The sequence below is a fragment of the Pistacia vera genome, unplaced genomic scaffold (genome assembly GCF_008641045.1).
Source record: "Pistacia vera cultivar Batoury unplaced genomic scaffold, PisVer_v2 Contig511, whole genome shotgun sequence".
NCBI lineage: Eukaryota > Viridiplantae > Streptophyta > Magnoliopsida > Sapindales > Anacardiaceae > Pistacia > Pistacia vera.
The window spans coordinates 223,299-240,892 of NW_022196348.1; the positions used below are offsets into that span (position 1 = coordinate 223,299).

General features: G+C 34.9%; 2 protein-coding genes across 7 annotated transcripts; one reads left to right on the forward strand and one right to left on the reverse strand.

The window, feature by feature from the left end:
* Positions 1 to 1,361: 1,361 nt before the first annotated feature.
* Positions 1,362 to 12,330, reverse strand: LOC116106279 (protein arginine N-methyltransferase 1.6-like). 5 transcript variants are annotated; one of them, XM_031392622.1, is made up of 15 exons: positions 11,950 to 12,330; positions 11,431 to 11,665; positions 10,884 to 11,009; positions 9,481 to 9,645; positions 9,281 to 9,399; positions 9,113 to 9,192; positions 8,679 to 8,729; positions 8,458 to 8,522; positions 7,774 to 8,010; positions 6,197 to 6,270; positions 2,388 to 2,481; positions 2,108 to 2,257; positions 1,919 to 1,993; positions 1,632 to 1,728; positions 1,362 to 1,541 (listed from the first exon to the last, which is right to left on the reverse strand). In XM_031392622.1, exons 1-15 carry the CDS (start codon positions 12,273 to 12,275, stop codon positions 1,384 to 1,386), a joined length of 2,052 nt encoding a protein of 683 aa, XP_031248482.1. In that variant the 5' UTR covers positions 12,276 to 12,330; the 3' UTR covers positions 1,362 to 1,383. The 5 variants fall into 5 exon arrangements, 4 of the variants coding, with proteins under 4 accessions (XP_031248482.1, XP_031248481.1, XP_031248480.1 ...); XM_031392621.1 differs by having other exon boundaries at positions 8,673 to 8,729; XM_031392620.1 differs by having other exon boundaries at positions 8,458 to 8,729.
* Positions 12,331 to 14,898: 2,568 nt separating this feature from the next.
* On the forward strand, positions 14,899 to 17,235 carry LOC116106281 (bifunctional adenosine 5'-phosphosulfate phosphorylase/adenylylsulfatase HINT4). Of its 2 annotated transcripts, none has more exons than XM_031392624.1 (6): positions 14,899 to 15,034; positions 15,108 to 15,181; positions 15,530 to 15,606; positions 15,692 to 15,758; positions 16,723 to 16,800; positions 16,919 to 17,235. In XM_031392624.1, exons 1-6 carry the CDS (start codon positions 14,954 to 14,956, stop codon positions 17,019 to 17,021), a joined length of 480 nt encoding a protein of 159 aa, XP_031248484.1. In that variant the 5' UTR covers positions 14,899 to 14,953; the 3' UTR covers positions 17,022 to 17,235. The 2 variants fall into 2 exon arrangements, with proteins under 2 accessions (XP_031248484.1, XP_031248486.1); XM_031392626.1 differs by having other exon boundaries at positions 15,135 to 15,181; positions 16,919 to 17,231.
* The last annotated feature ends 359 nt before the right edge of the window (positions 17,236 to 17,594 follow it).

Below are 17,594 nucleotides of genomic sequence, written 5' to 3' on the forward strand. Positions count from 1 at the left end.
TCCAATTCTCTATAAACCATGGAAAATAATCAAGATATAATTCAGGGATTCCGTCTTTTTTTATGTTGTAGGGCATTTCAACTATAACTCTTATAGCCTTTCCTCGATCTTTTTCACCCTTTCCTCGTAAAATTATAACAAGGAAAGACAAATACATTGACATGAATGATATGATCCTTGTATATTTTAATTTATCCATTGTTTTAAAACCGAATTGGAGAGCAACCCGTTTTACTATCCAGGTCATGGGTCAACGGTCCAATCGGTTAGACCGCTGGTTGGACCAGATATTAGCACAGCCAAAACAAAATATCTTTTTTTTTTTAAAAAAAATTTCAGAATACAACTTAATTACTACCAATTCAAATCAATAACAATCCCGATTTAACACAATCCAAAGTCCCAGACATCATCTATTACAAATTAAATGATAAAATACATAATAATTAATAACAAAACCGCAAGTGTTTTTTACATACAAATTAATGAAAAATTATCCATCAAGCAATAGATCATAAAAAAAATTGAAATATCTTACAAAAGAGAGAGGCGTCGTCTTCGTCGATTTTGAGCGAGAATTGTTGTCATCGTCGATTCCAACGAAGGAGGGAGGCGTCGTCGTGCAAGGAGGAAGGGAGGTGTGTCGTCGCCGAAATCCAACGAGTGAATGTGCCTTCGTCAGCAAGGAGAAGGGAGGTGCATCGCTGCCAAAATCCAGCGAGGGAGGTACTGCCATCGTCGAGCGACACAATCTAGTGAGGGAGGTGCTGCCGTCGTCGAGTAAGGGAGAAGGGAGGTGCATCATCACTGAAATTCAACGAGGGAGGTGTTGCCGTCGTCCAGCAAGGGAGAAGGGAAGTGCGTTATCGTCGAAATCCAGCGAGGTAGGTGCTGCCATCGTCGAGTAAGGGTCCAAGGAAGAGTGGAGTTGAGATGGAGTTGAGAGATTGAATTGAGACTAAGTGCAATTATCTGAGAAGAGAGTTGCGATTTTGGTGAGTTGAGAGATTGAAGAGAGTGGAGAAGTGGAGTCGCGTGAAAAATAAATCAGATTTAAGGTTTTTTCATTTTAAACATTGACCCGGTTTACCAAGCGATCCGATTCGATCGAGCGGGTCACACTGTTCATCCGATTTGATAACGGGTTTAAACGGTTTTTAAGTAATAGCAAGTTTTATATTAGTTCGGATCGAACACAACCGGGTCCCGATCGAACTGGTTAGACCGATCGGTCTGGTCCGGCTTTTAACACAGAGATTTTTATCTATAAAATGAGTTTATAAAAACTGCCCTCTCAAGCATGGTGCATATACTCCATGACAATACAAAATTAACGTTGGATTAGCTATATATATATATATATATAAAAGATACAGGCACATATTAAGAGAAAGTGTGTTGGATGTTGAGCTCCCCACTGGATGGATCGAATGAAGCTTCAACTACTGTAGAACAACATATACCCGTCCTTTCAACTCCCCCAATTCCAACTGCTACAGGCGAGGCCAGAAGCTTCACTCCTTGTTTCCAATATCTTTTATCTGAAAAGCATATGATGCCCGATTACAAAGGTAAATATTACAAAGAAATAAGACAAAAAATTGAACCAATTTTGTAGAGTAAAATTGTACCCGGTCCAGTAGATACCACAATTTTGTTCTCTGCATCAATCACCCAATCAATCCATAGGGCAAATCCATGGCATATCCCACTCTCCATAAATTCAACCTGCCATAGAGAACACTCTTTCAACTCCTGTATGCTGAAATATTAAGCAAATCCACAAATATACTAGAATAAACAATCAAGAGTATAGTTACAATAACTGTACACAGCCATTAGAATATAAGCAAATAGGAGATAGCCAAATTCCGAGAATGATGTACAAAACCAGTAACAATCAATGTAGGCGGCATACCTGGGCTTTTCCATGGCATGGACTTATCTGTTTTGTGAAATCAAACTCCATGACTGTAAATACTTCACTGAGTTTCTAAACACATCCAACATGGTTAAATTGGTATGAATTATTCACCATTCTAGAATTACATTTTATATTTCTTTTTCTTTCAAACAAAATTTTGTTTTTTCTACATAAATTAATTACCCCAATCTCTCCACACTGCCAGATAAAGAAAGGCAGGCAAGGACCCTCTTTTGAAGATGGTAAATCACCACATGCTCCTAAGGTGGTATTGACAACTGAATGGTCAAGGCCTTCAATCTTCCTTACACTGCGACGACTGTTCCACAGATCCTGTCCAAACAAAATGGCTTACACCAAAAGTATATATAAAGATTTACACTCGTTTGCATCTGTTGATGTGCAAGAAACTGTCTGTGTAGAAAACTAAAAGTTTTCCCTAGTGCAAACAATGTTAACTAACCGGAAGAGACATGGCACAAGCCTTCAATATTCCTTTGCATGGCATTATCAAAACATCATCGGAAAGGACAGGATCAAGCATAGTTCGCTCCTTCCTAGTCCAATTCAAAACAAGGCAAAAAATAAAAGTTTAGATAACTTCTTGATTTATACGAAGCAGCCCATATATCTGCACCATCCTTGGACTACCCTTCTGCACAACAGCCCACCATTAAACTAGAAATCAATGATCCAATGAGTAAATCATTATTGTACACTATTAATTGTCAAAAAGAAAAAAAGTTTTAATGCACACACAGAGTTTGTATTAAATGTCAAATTTGCATTTAAAAAGTGCAGACTTCGTAGTTGTTATTAGCTTCAATTAATGAAATGTCCAAATTTTTAAAAAATATGGACGTCTACTCCTAAGAATTTTTATATATTTAAATAGTCAGTTTGAGAGTAGGCTAGTGTTTGTTGTATTGAGTTCTCCTTGAACGAAAATCCATGAAAGCACTTGAACTTTGAGAGGAACTTTTACCTTCCAAACTGAATTGTACTGTTTTAAGTCGAGTGCAAGAATCTTTTCACATAAACTTTAGAGGGTAGGATTTGCAAGTGTAGTCTGAGTGGTTTCCATGTCCTCTTGTCTTTACTTGACTCGTTAACAGAAACATTGTAAAGCAACCCAATTAATATGTGAACTTTTCAATCTCTCCCCTGTCAAATTTCTTTTAAAATTAGAGTTCTAGCTCCCATGCGGGGAAGAAGAGTCAAAAGAGGCATATATAGTGACTATTCTATTACAGGGGTCAATCTATAAAGAAGACAGCAGAGTTGATTCAAGCTAAAGTCCCTGAATTGTTTATCCAACCAAAAACAAATGTCCTTGTTATTTCCCAATTCTAAAGTAATGAAAGAGTTGAAAGTTAAAGAAATGTATTTCCAAGGACTTTTTGTAAGATCTATATTTAACTTCTTTAGGATTTCTTCCATTTGATTGAAGACCATATTTGCTTTTGATAACTTCATACCAAAGGAAATTTCTTTCTTGAGGAAACCTCCAAAGCCATTTAGCTAGAAGATCCTTATTTTTCTTTTCCACATACCTAACTCCAATCCCTTCTTTCCCTCTTGACCAAGAGGAATATCCCACCAAATAATTACTACCTTCTTCATATTCTTCCCAAACAAAATCTCTCATCATCTTTTCTGTTCTCTTTGCTACACTACAACAGATTTTGAAAGAAAATAAGCCTACCTCCTCCAGATTGAATCAATCTCTCCAACCCCCTAGTCTTTTCTCAATCGTTTCCACCAATAGATCCCAAAAGCCTTGAGATCTAGGGTTTTTTCCTAATGGTAAGCCCAAATAGTTAAGAGGTCAACTTCCAACTGATACGTCAGAAATAGCCATCGAAGAGCTACTTTCCTCTTTGGAAGAATTAATCCTGACAATGAAATTTTTTCACATATTAAATTTAAGGCATAAGAGAGTGCAAACAACATTCTACCACTTCAGTTGGAAATTTTGGCCTCTTCCATGATAAAGAAAAGAGTTTCATCAACAAATTGAAGATGAGACACCATAATTTTAAAAATTTTCACTCATATGCCAGTCATTAAATTGGGACTTCAATAGCTTCATTCATCCAATTTACTTAACCTATCCACCACTAAATTAAAAAGAAATGGAGAAATAGGTTCTCCCTGCAAAGCCCTCCAAACTCCTCAAAACGGTCCCTTGGTTAATGAATAAAATAAACTACTTCAAATAACATTATAAAAGAATTAAAAGTTTTATTATAGTGAGACATTATTCTAAACTTGTTGAAGGTGATTCTAAATATACGAAACTGAGTAATACACATCATACTTTAAAGAACACCAAACTAATACCCAAGGAATAAGCTAGTCATACACCTCATGTAATTCACATAGGCAAAACAAGGGAACTAAGCTAGTTATACACTTGGCGGAACTATCCTCACATAGGCAAAGCAAATAAAATCTGGTCATGCACATGCACAGACTTGCTCCCCAGGTACTAAGCGCCCGGACACACAACTCATAGCCTATATTGTAGGAGCAGTAATCGAAGAAAGAATTTCTTCAATAGAAGTAGGAGCAAAGGAAGCAGAAAGAAAGAAGAAGAATAACAAGGGATGGCAAAATGAAGGCATTGCAGAAGAAGGGAGCAAAGCATAACGAAAAGAACAAAGGAAGTAAGGGGAAATAAGGCAACTGAAACACCTGTAAAGGTAACAAAGGAAGTCTTGAAGATACGAAAGAAGTGAGCATTAGTAGCTGGATCCAGCTGTTAACTCATGTAAAAAGTGTGAAGGGGGGATAATTATTTTCCTGCCCAAATTGGCCTATAAAAAGGGTAGACCCCTGTTGAAAATGATACATCTTTAAGTAATACATCTTCGTATAACTAGAATAAACCATACTCCATAACTAACTTGTTCAAACTTGGTACATAATTAAATCAATAAAAAATGCATATAAATCTGAGTAAACAAGAATTTCTAGTAGCTATGCTTTCGCAATTGACATAATAAGCAATTAACATTTAGAAAAAATGAGTTTCTCTAATATCTTTAGAATAAGTTTGTTTAAGAACAAATTGAAAATATGTATCATTTACTAGATATCTTTTCATAAGTGCTGAGCATTGGTCTTGGTCAGAAGATCCAAATCTTTCTCTTTTTTCACTTTATTCCTGCTAAAAAATCTCTCTTTTTTCACTTTATTCCTGCTAAAGTTTTCTGTCCAACATAGTGCTTGTATTCAGGCCATAAGTTTTCACTATGTTCGATTGATGTGATCTTTACTAATCTATAAACTAGACAAAATGCTCTACAATTCTCTCTCTAACAGTGATCTTAAAATTTCAATGATTGGAGGCTCACTTAAGCATCAAGTTGGCACCCAAATTCTGTCTAAAATTTGTCCATTTAACATCATCATCTTCTTCCTCTCAATTCCAAATACATTATTTGACTTTTTGATGGTTGGAATTTCTCACTCTAAAACCCCTTATCGTCAATTACTATAAACCCTAAATTTATAATGCTATTAGCAACACCCACACCTCTCTTTATGAATGGAAACCTAATCCCACTCGTTAACTTCCTTATACCATCCAATATACCCCTAAAACTCCTTAACGTTTCTCTTCAACTAGTGGTGCTTTCCATTTCCCTTTTCTTCGCTTGTGGGCTGGTTTAAGAATTGGACTTGTGGACATCCTTAATAGGTTCAGTAAGTGATAGATTTTTGGGGTGTTTCAGGTTTCCTACCTGGAACTTGCTCTCTAAACCAAGCTGTTAGACAGGTGAGAAAAAGAAATGCAGAGACAGCAGACTTTCCACATCTTTTCCTCTACCAGGTCCCGTTGATTCTCCCACAATCTCTTTAGTTGTAAATTCATGATCACTAATTTGAAGAGAAGACTTAGAAAAAGAAGATGCTACCTTTGAAGGTGATTTTTCTTGGAAAGATGCTTCAGTGAAATCATGGGACTTGTGTTCAACAAACCTGAACTTCTCTAAACAATGAGCAAAATCTCTCCTATAAGGGAAAAAGCAAAAAAGGGCATACACACACACACCCACACACACGTGGGTGTGTGTGTGTGTGTGCGCGCATGCACTTCCTACAATAAAGCCAAAGTGTGAACATCTTTGTACAAAGTCCAGGGGCAAGCAAAGTTAGATGTGTTAGCAAGGTCTCAACCAGAGTTGCCAATATGCAGATATTCATGTACATGTCATAGACAAACCCAGAAGACTTTAAGAAAATTTCAATAGTAAATGTGTATACCAGAAACGCAGGTTCTGCCATGGAAGCATGCCATCATTTCCATAATAGTAGGGTTCTGCAATTAGCAGGTCCACCTATAGACAGAATAACTGAAATCAAATTGTTTATACTCAATTTTTAATAGTCAAAGGAATGCATTAAAGAAAAAGGTTGAAGAAAAATAGGACAAAATTCATGAAGTACAACTAAAGGCCAGACACAAATTCTAAGAAATAAAATGCCAATATGATTCCAGGGTTAAGATAATGAAATATCAGCATTTTAAAAAACCTATTTTATCCAATCGCAACACAACCAAGAGGAGAGAATGAATGGCTCAATAAATTTATGGTCCCAAGTTGACCCATAGAGATGTTGCATGGAATTTTTATAACTTAGATGTATAAAAGAAAAAATCTAACTACACCGTCATCACTACAATTATTTTCTGACCACCTCAGAATACACACAAATAAAGTGGAGCAGTGTTTCAAATGCATGTAACAATCATAAACAACCCAAATCTAAAGAACTTAGGGCCCGATCAATTATAAATTCCTTTCCAGTTTTTTAGATTTTTCTCCTTGAAGTATAAGTGAAAAATGTTTGGTAACCTTATTCAAATTACATTATTATAAAATAAAAATAAGAAACTGTTTTTTTAACTTTAGCCTTTAAAATTAAGAAACCGATAGATCAATATAAAGGGGTTCCTCGCACTTTTTAACCTAATCTATTTCTCTGTCTTTCACTCTGATAAAAAGGCAGATATGGTCTCAAACTCTCATCAAACTTCAGCAAACAAGCACACATCTAATTAAAATCAGATTTTCATCTCAAAACCCATAGCAACATGATTTCAATGCTTAATATTTAAAGTAATTTTTCAAGCTGAGCCAAATAAGATCCAAGTCAAGGGTATTTTGTTCATAAAATCACATCCTAAATTTTTCCAGTCAAATTTTTGAAAGCCTGTGAGGTGGTATGATATTACAAAATTATTGAGTTTTAATGTTGATAAAAAAGATTGAAAAAGAATGAAAAAAGTTTGAGAAGAGGAAAAGGAGCTCACTATAAATTCAAATGGATGTATATATGTGTCAATCTCAGATTAGCTCGATTAATTACTTCTTCATCACCCACCTTATCTTTTCTACAGTGACATTTGAGAATAATCAGATGCATTCACCTAAATGGAGCACTTTAAGGAGAATAGCGAATGATATAAAGGAGTGTGGAAGTTTTATCACTTGAGAAAAAAGAATGCTTACAATAGTTGTAATCTAATAAAATAACTAATGAATATTAATTAATTAATTATATAAAATTAATAAATAAACAAAATTAATACAAAACATAATTTAAATTACTTAAAACATGTCATGTTATGCCAAATGAATATTTAGTACTTTCATTTGTAAAATATTGTTTTCAGACAAATATACCAAACACATTTTCACTTTTTATTACCATAATACTATTTTCATAGAATTATGTCATTTCAGACTCTGAAAATACATAATTTGGATTAACCTTTTTCATTATTTTCATCATTCTCACAAAACACAAAATGAATTCATAAACCAATAGCGCCTTACTTTCTTCTGATGAGTATCATCCAATGTCAAGTATGTTTTCCTCTTTTGCAGAACTTTCATACGATCCATTGAGAAACCATTTGCATCAGAGACAGCTTCCAAATATTGGGCACCCTTGTCTCGCAAGCCCGGAAACAATGATAGCACATCAGCTGTTTTAGAAAGATGTGCAACACATATTGTTAAGAAAACACTATCATCGGCAATGAAGCATAATGGCTGCACTCTTCGCTGCAACTGCAAAGAATACAGGTCACACTATAACAAGATGCCAGAAAAAAAAATGACGAAGAAAAGTAAAGAAAACTAATACTACAAAGGTACTCAAGAAATTTTGGGCATAGTCCTAACCATGTGTCTATGTGAGAAATAGGAGAATATTCTAACTGGTTCTCTTTTCCTAACCTGTGGTTCTGTTCAGTAGGCAGGCATGTTTAGAGATTGTTCAGCATGCATGCGATGTTAGGTATAGTCACTTCAGAAGCACAATCATTCACAGACATTTTGTACTACAAAAGTTAAACAATGATGAATAATTTAAAAGGCATATATAGCCCAGATTTTTGTACTCAATATTGACAGGTTTCCATGTATAAAAAAGTGAGTTTGATGATTTAGTGTGCATATATGCACACTAGGAGGGGGAAAGACAGAGAGAGAGCGAGAGAGAGAGAGAGATCTTACAGCATTTCTTATTGCTGTGAACATGGAAAGCCTCCATTCACCATCACCATAGATTGCAATTCTTTCTGGAGGTAGTATGAGATGAAAATCCTCAACATTTACGTCACACTGCCTCACCTCAGTTCCCAGGACTAGGGACTTGAGATTATATGATATACTAGTTTCAGTATGAGTAGCATGCAAAACAACCTCTTCACCATTGCATATGGACATACCTTTACCTGGAACAAACCAGACACACTGTTTCCAATGGTCACACCAGTCTCCAGTACCTAGTGGAGCATCAAACCAGCTAATTTTGTTACATGAGCAAGAAACAGTAGATTATTTTGCAAGCAGAACCAAATTGATCTTACTTTACTTTAAACATTTTTCAAGACTTACTTAGTCAAGGTACACAGACAGCTGCTGCTGTCAATGAAGAAATTAGTTTTTCATTGCCGTTTTCACATAAGAGTCATGTTAGACATGTAGAAGTTCAGGTCCAATATCCACATAAGACAGAAACAAATAGTTGGAAAACCTCGTTGCTCATTTAAGTACATTTTTCATTAAATTGATTGATTTACAATCAAGAATTTCATAAACACACAATGACAAAATATAAGTAACTAGAATTTGGTGTTTGTGCAGTGTTATTGTGTCCATTACTCACTTGAGTGAATTGGCAAACTTATCCATCTAGGTGCAGTGGAATAAAAGATTGTTCCCTCACGATCAAGCTGAAGAATCCACCTGAAAACATAAGACAAATGTTTATATCTCAATCTACAGAAGAAGACTGAAATACAAATAGCACAAATATGATTACCATTATGATTACCATGAAACTACAGCATGGACTCTACCATCATCGGTTGCCTTTATCGGTAGCTCAGTTTCCCCATGACTGTCTGGTCGTTTCCAAAAGTCAATTTCAAATATCTTGAAGGGTTCTGACAGCTGGATGAATCCTAAGTTGAGTAGGCATTAAACCACTGGTACATCCCAAGAATTCTGTGAAATAATAATTAATGTCATTACCAGTTTGATTTCTTTTGTTATTGCATCACAATGCATGGCATATTGTTGTTGTTTGACACATATAGGAGTTCCCGATCTGCTTGGAACAAGATGAATGCTGTCCGATGCTTTTGCTTCATTGTTATATAAATCATGCAGCTTCCACAAGAATGTGCTTTCAACCAGCTTATAGAGGGAAGAATATAGAAAAGACAATAATTGAGAGAAAGACATTTATTGTGAGCTTTGGAAAAATGAGAAAAACCCAAATAATAACAAAAAGAGATCAAGATCAGGACAATAAATAAAGTAACCACAAAATATTAAAAGAAAGTGAACTACCTCGCAATCTGAGGCAACACAAAAACAGTCTTCTTATTTATTTATTTTTCTGGGGGGGTAAGATAGTGGTATGGACTCATGTACTTGGCTGGATGCTACAAGGGAAGCTTCTTAGAAGAGAGACTAATACTACAAACTCTTCTTAAGGAATTAAAGGAAGGCACAGTGGATTATTTGAAATATGAGACTTTTCTCTGTATTCAACAGGAAATCCTTTTCAATACATACAAATAACTGTTTTACACGACCGGACTTCATGTTACCAGAAAATTCCCAAAATGATATATTATCATCCTTGTCTCCCACACAAAGTAGGGGTGAAATCGAGTCGAGTCAAGTCGAGTATCTGGTTACTCAAACTCGACTCAATTGCTACAGTACCCAATTCGAGTCCAAATTCGAGTCTAACCGAGCCTGTAGAATCGAGTTCGAACTTGAACTTGGTACCTGAAATTAGAATTTGAGTTCGAATTCGAGCTCGTATAATCGAGTTTTAATCGAGCTTAATCAAGTTGTACCGTGATCGAACCCGACTCAAATAAGTATTTGAGCTACTTGAACTCGAGCTCAACTCAACTACTGTCCAGCTGAGCCCGAGCTTGAGCCTTTCGCGAGTGGCTTGGCTCGATTTTCACCCCTAATCCAAAGTATGGAATTAAAACTGGTCAAAATGATACTCATATCCAAACTCAGAATAAGAAAGAGAAATTACAATTTGAAATGAATACCAACAACATGAGTAATCACAGTCCAGATCCAACTATGTAAAATCTTTCACGACAAAAATTAATAGCTTGTACCAACTTGACATTTGACATAAAAACTATTTGGCCTTCGAAATGTGAAGAATCTATGGTTTATGTAAAGTTAACAAGGCCACCAGAACTACTAAACTATTCTTCAGAAGGCACCTAACAAAATGAACATAAGACACAAAGCAAAGAACAATATCACACAAAAAACCTTTTTTTCTTTGTAAGCAAAAGGAAAGCAGGATATAAAGGCCAAACAACTTTCACAATAAAGCAATAAAATATTTTCACACTGAACATAAGAGTACTATAGAAGTTTAAGTAAAATACCTGCCCATAAGTAGTGGCCTTATATGGTACAGTTAATGGATTTTCTACCAGCAGGGTGTCATGTGCATGTTGAAGAGTAGGTATGAGCCCTTCACCCAACAACTCAGAGTCCAGTATCTCACTCACCTGCCATTTATATTGGTATGCTTCATAAACATAAATTAAAAAGGGACCAAATCAAATTAATATGTACTTGAAAAAGTGAGACGTTACAGAGAATACAATTTTTCCAAACATACACTCTCATTTGCGTCAACGACCTCATTTTCAAAAGAAAGAGTTGTGCTTAGCAGCTATGCAAAGTGCAAATGGTCAACTTTTAGGAGGCACTCCAATGCAACTTATTTTATCACTTTGTTTACTATTATTATATCACTTCCTCTACAATTCAAATTTTCCCCCCACCACACCATTCTGTAAACAGCACACTTGTTTTCCCACTAATCAAACAAGCAACATTGTACAATTTTTCAGCACATGTTCTAATATCAATATTAGCTTCTTTGTATTGTTATTAGTAAAAAAAAAAAAAAATGTCAATACTTACCATAACATCAGCATGTGAAACAATGTCAACACCGACTTTGAGTTCATCAGACCGCTTGTTAATAACATTAATATTCTTTTTCATACCGTTGAGGTGCAGAACTTTTCGCATCAGCTTTACCATCGGAAGGTAAGACTCACAAGCTGTTACCATTCCTTTTGCATCAGGCACTGCTGTAAAGTCACTAGAACCCATTGCTCGCGCAGCCATCATTGATAACAATCCAGTTCCAGCACTGCACAGTATTAATTGCAATTCATCCAAAATGAGATTAAACTTACACACGCAGGGGAATGCTACGGTACCAGGATGGAAATCACAACTTCAATTTGGAAACGCCCACCATCACATTCAAACAAATAAAGGTTTACTGGAAAATGATTTTCTTGGTAGGTCCATTGTATTATTAAGTTATTTTAGTAGCGTGCGAAAAATACCTTAATATACAATAAATCAAAAAAATTTATGTGAGATATTCATGCTTCTTGAACATAAGGAAGAAGATTAACGAAGCGGTACCCGATATCGAGCACGTGGCACGGTTTCATCACTGTCTTGTCAATGGCCAAACGATAGGCTTTGTTCCTGTAAGAGTCATTGAGCATGTCAAGATACGACGTCGTAGCAAGAAGTGGTTCTTGTGAAGGCTCTAAACTATTCTCGTCTTCATCAATGACAATCCATTCGAAGTTACCGGAAAGTGGGTCGAGTTTAAGCTGAAAGAGTCGCTGAGTTGACATGAGGCGGATGGGAGTGAGTTTGAGTATGTGAGAGGTCAAAGTCAAACGAGTTATGGCGCAGAGAGACGGAGAGGGCTTTAGGGTTTTGGAGATCAGAGAGAGCATTAAGCGTGGAGGTGATGATTTGGTAATTAGTAAGAGACTAAGAGTTAGTAGATCCTATTCCTATGAGCCCGCGTGTTTACGTAGAATGCTAGCTAGAAATAAAATGGAGAGGGTCAATGGTTGAAAAATAATACAAATTTAAATTAACATAAATACAGATTTTGTATTTATAAAATCCTTATTAATTAATATATTTATAATTATCTTTGACCATATTTTATCTTTTAAAAGTATTATATAATGACTCATTATCAATACCATTAAATACATATTTCTCTATATACGCAAGTAAGCTATCATTTAACCATTGATCACTCGTTCTATTTCGTAAACGATTCTTCACAAAATTCATTGTTGAAAATGTTCTCTACACTAGCAATGGCAATTGATAGAATCAATGTTAATTTCATTAACAAATAAACTAATTGAAACACTCTTATCTTTTTTATTTTCAACCATCATTTTTGCAAGATCTCAAATCACTTTCAATCCTATAAATTTGACATGAGAGTACATATCTAAAATGTAAACATCGAGTTAAGAATCAAGTCTCATGAGTTATAAGTCAGAAAAATCATATGGATATAGTTCGATAAGACTCATCAATTTTTGTTTATCAAACACAACAAATGATTCATTTGGACATAAACATATCAAACAAATAAGAAATTCAATGTTTACCACATTGAAATGATTATTCAACTCTTGAAGTTGCATATCTAAGATATTATAACATAATTCAATGCGATAATGATGCACGTTTGTGAAACCTTGAGCCTTGGGTTGTGAGCTCATGTCATGATTGGCACAAAAAGAACAAACTTTGCTTAATAAAGTCTCCCATCCACCGTCCCTCATCAATTGTAAAACTTGCTTACATGCTTCAACCAAATTCAGAGCATTTACAATATCTTGATCTTTTTTTTTTTTTAGTGCTTGAGAAAGTTCATTTGTAAAGTCAAGTATAATTTTCATTAAAAAAAAAAAAAATTGACTAAACACAAAGTCAAATGATTGCATCAGTTTCAATATGATTTTTGCATGAAATTTTTGCTCTGAATTTGACCAATCTTTTGCCACAATTTCAAGAACACTGATAATGGATGAAAACATCAAAGGTTATGTTCATTAAAGTACCATAATGCGAGCCCTAATGCATATCATTGGCACATTACAGATTAATCTCTTGATTGAGACTTTTTCCTCTTCAAAACTCATCACTAAAAAGAGCTTCAATAACTTTACAGGTTTGCTTATCACTAAGAATACCACAAACGCTTTGATGAAGAACTGACGATATTAACCACAATCGCCATGATGTTAAAAAAATCACTAACATCATCATGGTTCTTTGCTAAAGTCACAAGAGTCAACTAGAGTTGATAGGCAAAACAATTATTCTAGTAATGGAAGATGAAGACGATAATCTATCTAAAAAACGTGATATTATCGTGTTTGGTTTGTAGATAATCAAAGATTCTAGTAATCTTTCAATGCAAATAGTGTTTACTGTATGCCATATTGGGGGTAATCCGATTAACGAGTGAAAGGGTGTTGTTTTAAGATTACCGGGGTAATCCAAATTTTGTTCCCATTTTACCCTTAAGTAATTAACATTTTAAACACAAATGCTTTCGTATGTTTATCAAATAACAATTAGTCCAACTATGCAAAATGATTTTTGTAACCCTCTACATTTGAGAATTTGCTACAACACCACAACTACAATACAAGTTTAAAATTTAACAAAATACCCCTAGTCACCCAAGATGATTGCCATCCATTGACCACCACCGTTGGAGTTGTCGGAATGGCGCACGTTCGACTGGATATGGCTATAAACGACCAAAATAGATTTAGCCGTTTCTGAGCAGATCCAGTTGGTCGTGCGCCATTCCGATGACTACCGACGGGGCTAACAGTAGTAGCCGACGGCCGACAGTCGCTTGGGTAACTGGGGGTATTTTATTATATTTTAAACTTCTACTGAGGTTGGAGTATTTTAGCAAAATTCTAAAATTTTAAGGGGTTAATAGTAATAATCTAAATAATAAAATAATATTTTTAAAAGGAGCAATTTAGTAAAAGGGTATTCATCTCAAGTCTCAACCAAACATATTAATTATTATATTATAAAATATTCACCTTAATCTTCAAGTTAATCTATCTTATTGTAATATTATATTTTTAGTAATATAATATTCTCTGAACCAAACAGTCCCTCAAGCTGACAAGTGTCCTACACGTGCTAGTTGACAATTTTTTTTTTTGTAATAATAAATCATATACAAAGATGTTTGTGCCCCTGAATCGTTTGATTTAGAGTAATGCTACACTTACACCATTTTGTAAACATTATGACATGGCATATGCTACAACCATACAAATTATATTATAATATTAAAAATTAAAAATAATTAAAAATTTGTGTGGTTGTGACATATGCCTTCCGATGATTTAACATAATAGTAAGGTGGTCTCACATCAGGGGGATATCTGTTATTTCCAATACTACAAGGGAATTTTTATAGGCCGAACCTGAGGGGTTATTTGTAATTTTATTTTATTTTTGTTTTCCCTTCCAAATCGGCTTCAGCTTAGTTTCCTTATTATTGCTAGTACATATTTTTAAAACAAATCAGAGATGGCGTTGAATTTGATGTCTCTAATTAGGGCAAATGGCAGGAGCAATCTCACCCACACCATGCATCTTCTGTCAGATTGCCCGCAATTCCACGTCCACCACTCTCCTGCACTCGGTAAGCTTCGCTTTCTTTCTTCAATTTTATTCATTAACGAGCATATCCTAGCAGCAATCAATCGTAATTGTAGGTACCTTCATTTTACTACGTCCTGCAGGACGACAAGGTCGTTGCATTTCGAGACATCAATCCTTCTGCTTTCAGGTTTCAGTAATTCTTACTCCTTTCCAGTTTTTAATTAGATTTGTTCAATATTTGAATTGAGTTTATATTTGATCTGTTTTCAATTTTTACCTATTAATCTGTATAGCTTTCTATCTTTGTCCTTTTTGATCATTATTTATGTCTGGACTTGATGGATTTGATAATTACATCAAGCATGGTTAACATTGGTAAATTCACATTTTAACAATTGTCTGTCATTCACTACGGTTTCTTCAATATATTAATAACACCTGGCAATGAAACATACTTGAAAGTTTTACAATTACATTTCATTTCTTTTACGTCTTCACTGAAATCACATTTTGTATCTTCACGGAAACATTGTAGACATTACTTGGTTATTCCTGTGGAGCACATTCCAACTGTCAAAGATCTACAGAGGAGACATGAAGACTACTCACTGGGTAAAGAAAATTGTGTTTAATATGTGAGTTATTTTTCCCTGTAATATTCTTTATGTGGCTAACCTTCTATTTGCAATTCTTCAAGTAAGTCACATGTTAAATGTGGGTCAAACTTTGTTACGCCAGGATGCACCTCAGTCCGAACAGTACAGGTATTGCATCTCTTATATGAAAATACGGCTTATTATGCGTCTAAATTTATTTCGTGCATAATAAGATTGATTCAAAGAAGCTTTTAGTCTCTTAAATTGGTTCCAATAAATATTGGAGCACTCCACTGTCATGCTTTTCTAGATTTTAAATGTTTTTATTTGAAGTCATAGAAGATCATATAAAATTGTAGTTAATATATTGTCCTTGCTGATTCCGTTGCCTTTCACTCAAAATATTTTTGCTTGTAGTTGCATTATGTCATGAGTGCAATAATTTTCTGGCTATGAGTGTGTTATGTCATTCCAGCTTCATATTCAGTCCACTTCCCCTGTTTTGGTTATATGGGCTTCATTGTGATCTTGTCACAAAACAAAATAGAGGAGATATGCCAGAGCTTGCGTGCTTTATGAATAAGCACTCTTCTTTCTCTTTCTTACTGTTTGCATGCCAGGATCACAATGTTCACCGAATTTGAATTGGCTGTGACACCCATCATTTATTGTATTAATTTCATTTTCAGAAAATTGTAAAGGTTATTGAGAAGTATTGGTTATTAATTTTACGTTTCTTTATTTGTTTGTTTGATGCTCTATCCTTTATAGTTTGCTCCTGTTATTATTTTCTTTGAACAAAAAAAAAAAAAAAAAACTGTATGGTAGTGCTGATATTTTAATGAAGAATTTGGATGATGAGGGTGATAAAATTTTGCATATGTTTGGTTGTAATTTGGACTACATTAATGAACGACTCCTTGGGTTTTTATGCTCTTGGGGTGATTTAGTTTAAGTTAGGTTGCGAATGCTAGAAAGTTGTTCACAATAAATGAAGTGTCTGATTTAAATTTTAAACTTGTAAATTTGGGGCAACTTGATGCTGTGTTTGTTTATTTTGAAGTATTTTGGTCACACAAATTCGGTTAGGAGAAAACATCTTAGATTGTGTGATCCTTTGCCCTTCTGACAGATTCGGATTTCATCAACCTCCAATGAACAGTGTTGACCATCTTCACCTCCATTGTTTGGCTCTACCCTTCAAACCAAGGCAAGTATTTTGGTTGGAGTCTCTATTTGCTTTAGTTTCAATTTTATGATCCATCAATACTTTGGAAATTTCCATTGATGCAAAAGTACCTATTTAATTCTGGAAGAGCTTTGTACAGATGGAAACATTTAAAATACTTGTCTCTGGGGCCATTAGGTGGGTTCATTGAAGCTGAGAAGTTGCTGGAGAAGATAAAGCCCTTTTCCCCAATATCTTCTTAGGTGTGGTTGTCCTATAGTTTTATTATTATTGTATTAAACTTTATTTTAAAAAGAAATTGTAAGTTATCTTATGATTTGTTGTTGTTATGCTAACTCTTTCCGATTTGTTGTTGTTATGCTAACTCGTTCCCTAATAAACTTTAGTGAATTCTGTAATTTGCACATGTTCATCAAATTCTTTATTGTGGTGAATTATGTGTGCAGGGTGCGGTTGACACCTAAGAATCTTTGGTCATGATGTTTCAGTTTTGTTGGTATAATCAGCACTCTCCACTGGTTCTCCTGTTTCAGGTAACAATACTTGATATTGTTAGAACATGTGTAAGGTGCATGTGAGGAAAGCAAACCATTGCTAACACATGTCCACTAGAGATTGGAGTAGTTAACTTGACCCACTTTGGTGATCCATGAGGCTTTCTTTTGGATGTATAGAGCTGGCCCTATTAAGAGGTACTGGATTGGGATTTGGGAAGATTCTTTTTCACATCCATTTTTCCTTTTGGGCAAATAGGATAGATACTGTAAGAGTTTTCTGGAATTTTTAGGAAAAATAATAAGGGGAGCTTCTCCTTT

Coding starts and splice junctions, on each gene's coding strand:
- LOC116106281 (XM_031392624.1), top strand. CDS start 14,954: ATGGCAGGAGCAATCTCACCCACACCATGCATCTTCTGTCAGATTGCC. Junction 15,607..15,691: donor ACATGAAGACTACTCACTGG/GTAAAGAAAATT, acceptor CAATTCTTCAAG/TAAGTCACATGTTAAATGTG. Junction 16,801..16,918: donor GCTCTACCCTTCAAACCAAG/GCAAGTATTTTG, acceptor AGCTTTGTACAG/ATGGAAACATTTAAAATACT.
- LOC116106279 (XM_031392620.1), bottom strand. CDS start 12,275: ATGCTCTCTCTGATCTCCAAAACCCTAAAGCCCTCTCCGTCTCTCTGC. Junction 9,646..10,883: donor AGGCCACTACTTATGGGCAG/GTATTTTACTTA, acceptor TCCCTCTATAAG/CTGGTTGAAAGCACATTCTT. Junction 1,542..1,631: donor TGTGGTATCTACTGGACCGG/GTACAATTTTAC, acceptor TATGCTTTTCAG/ATAAAAGATATTGGAAACAA.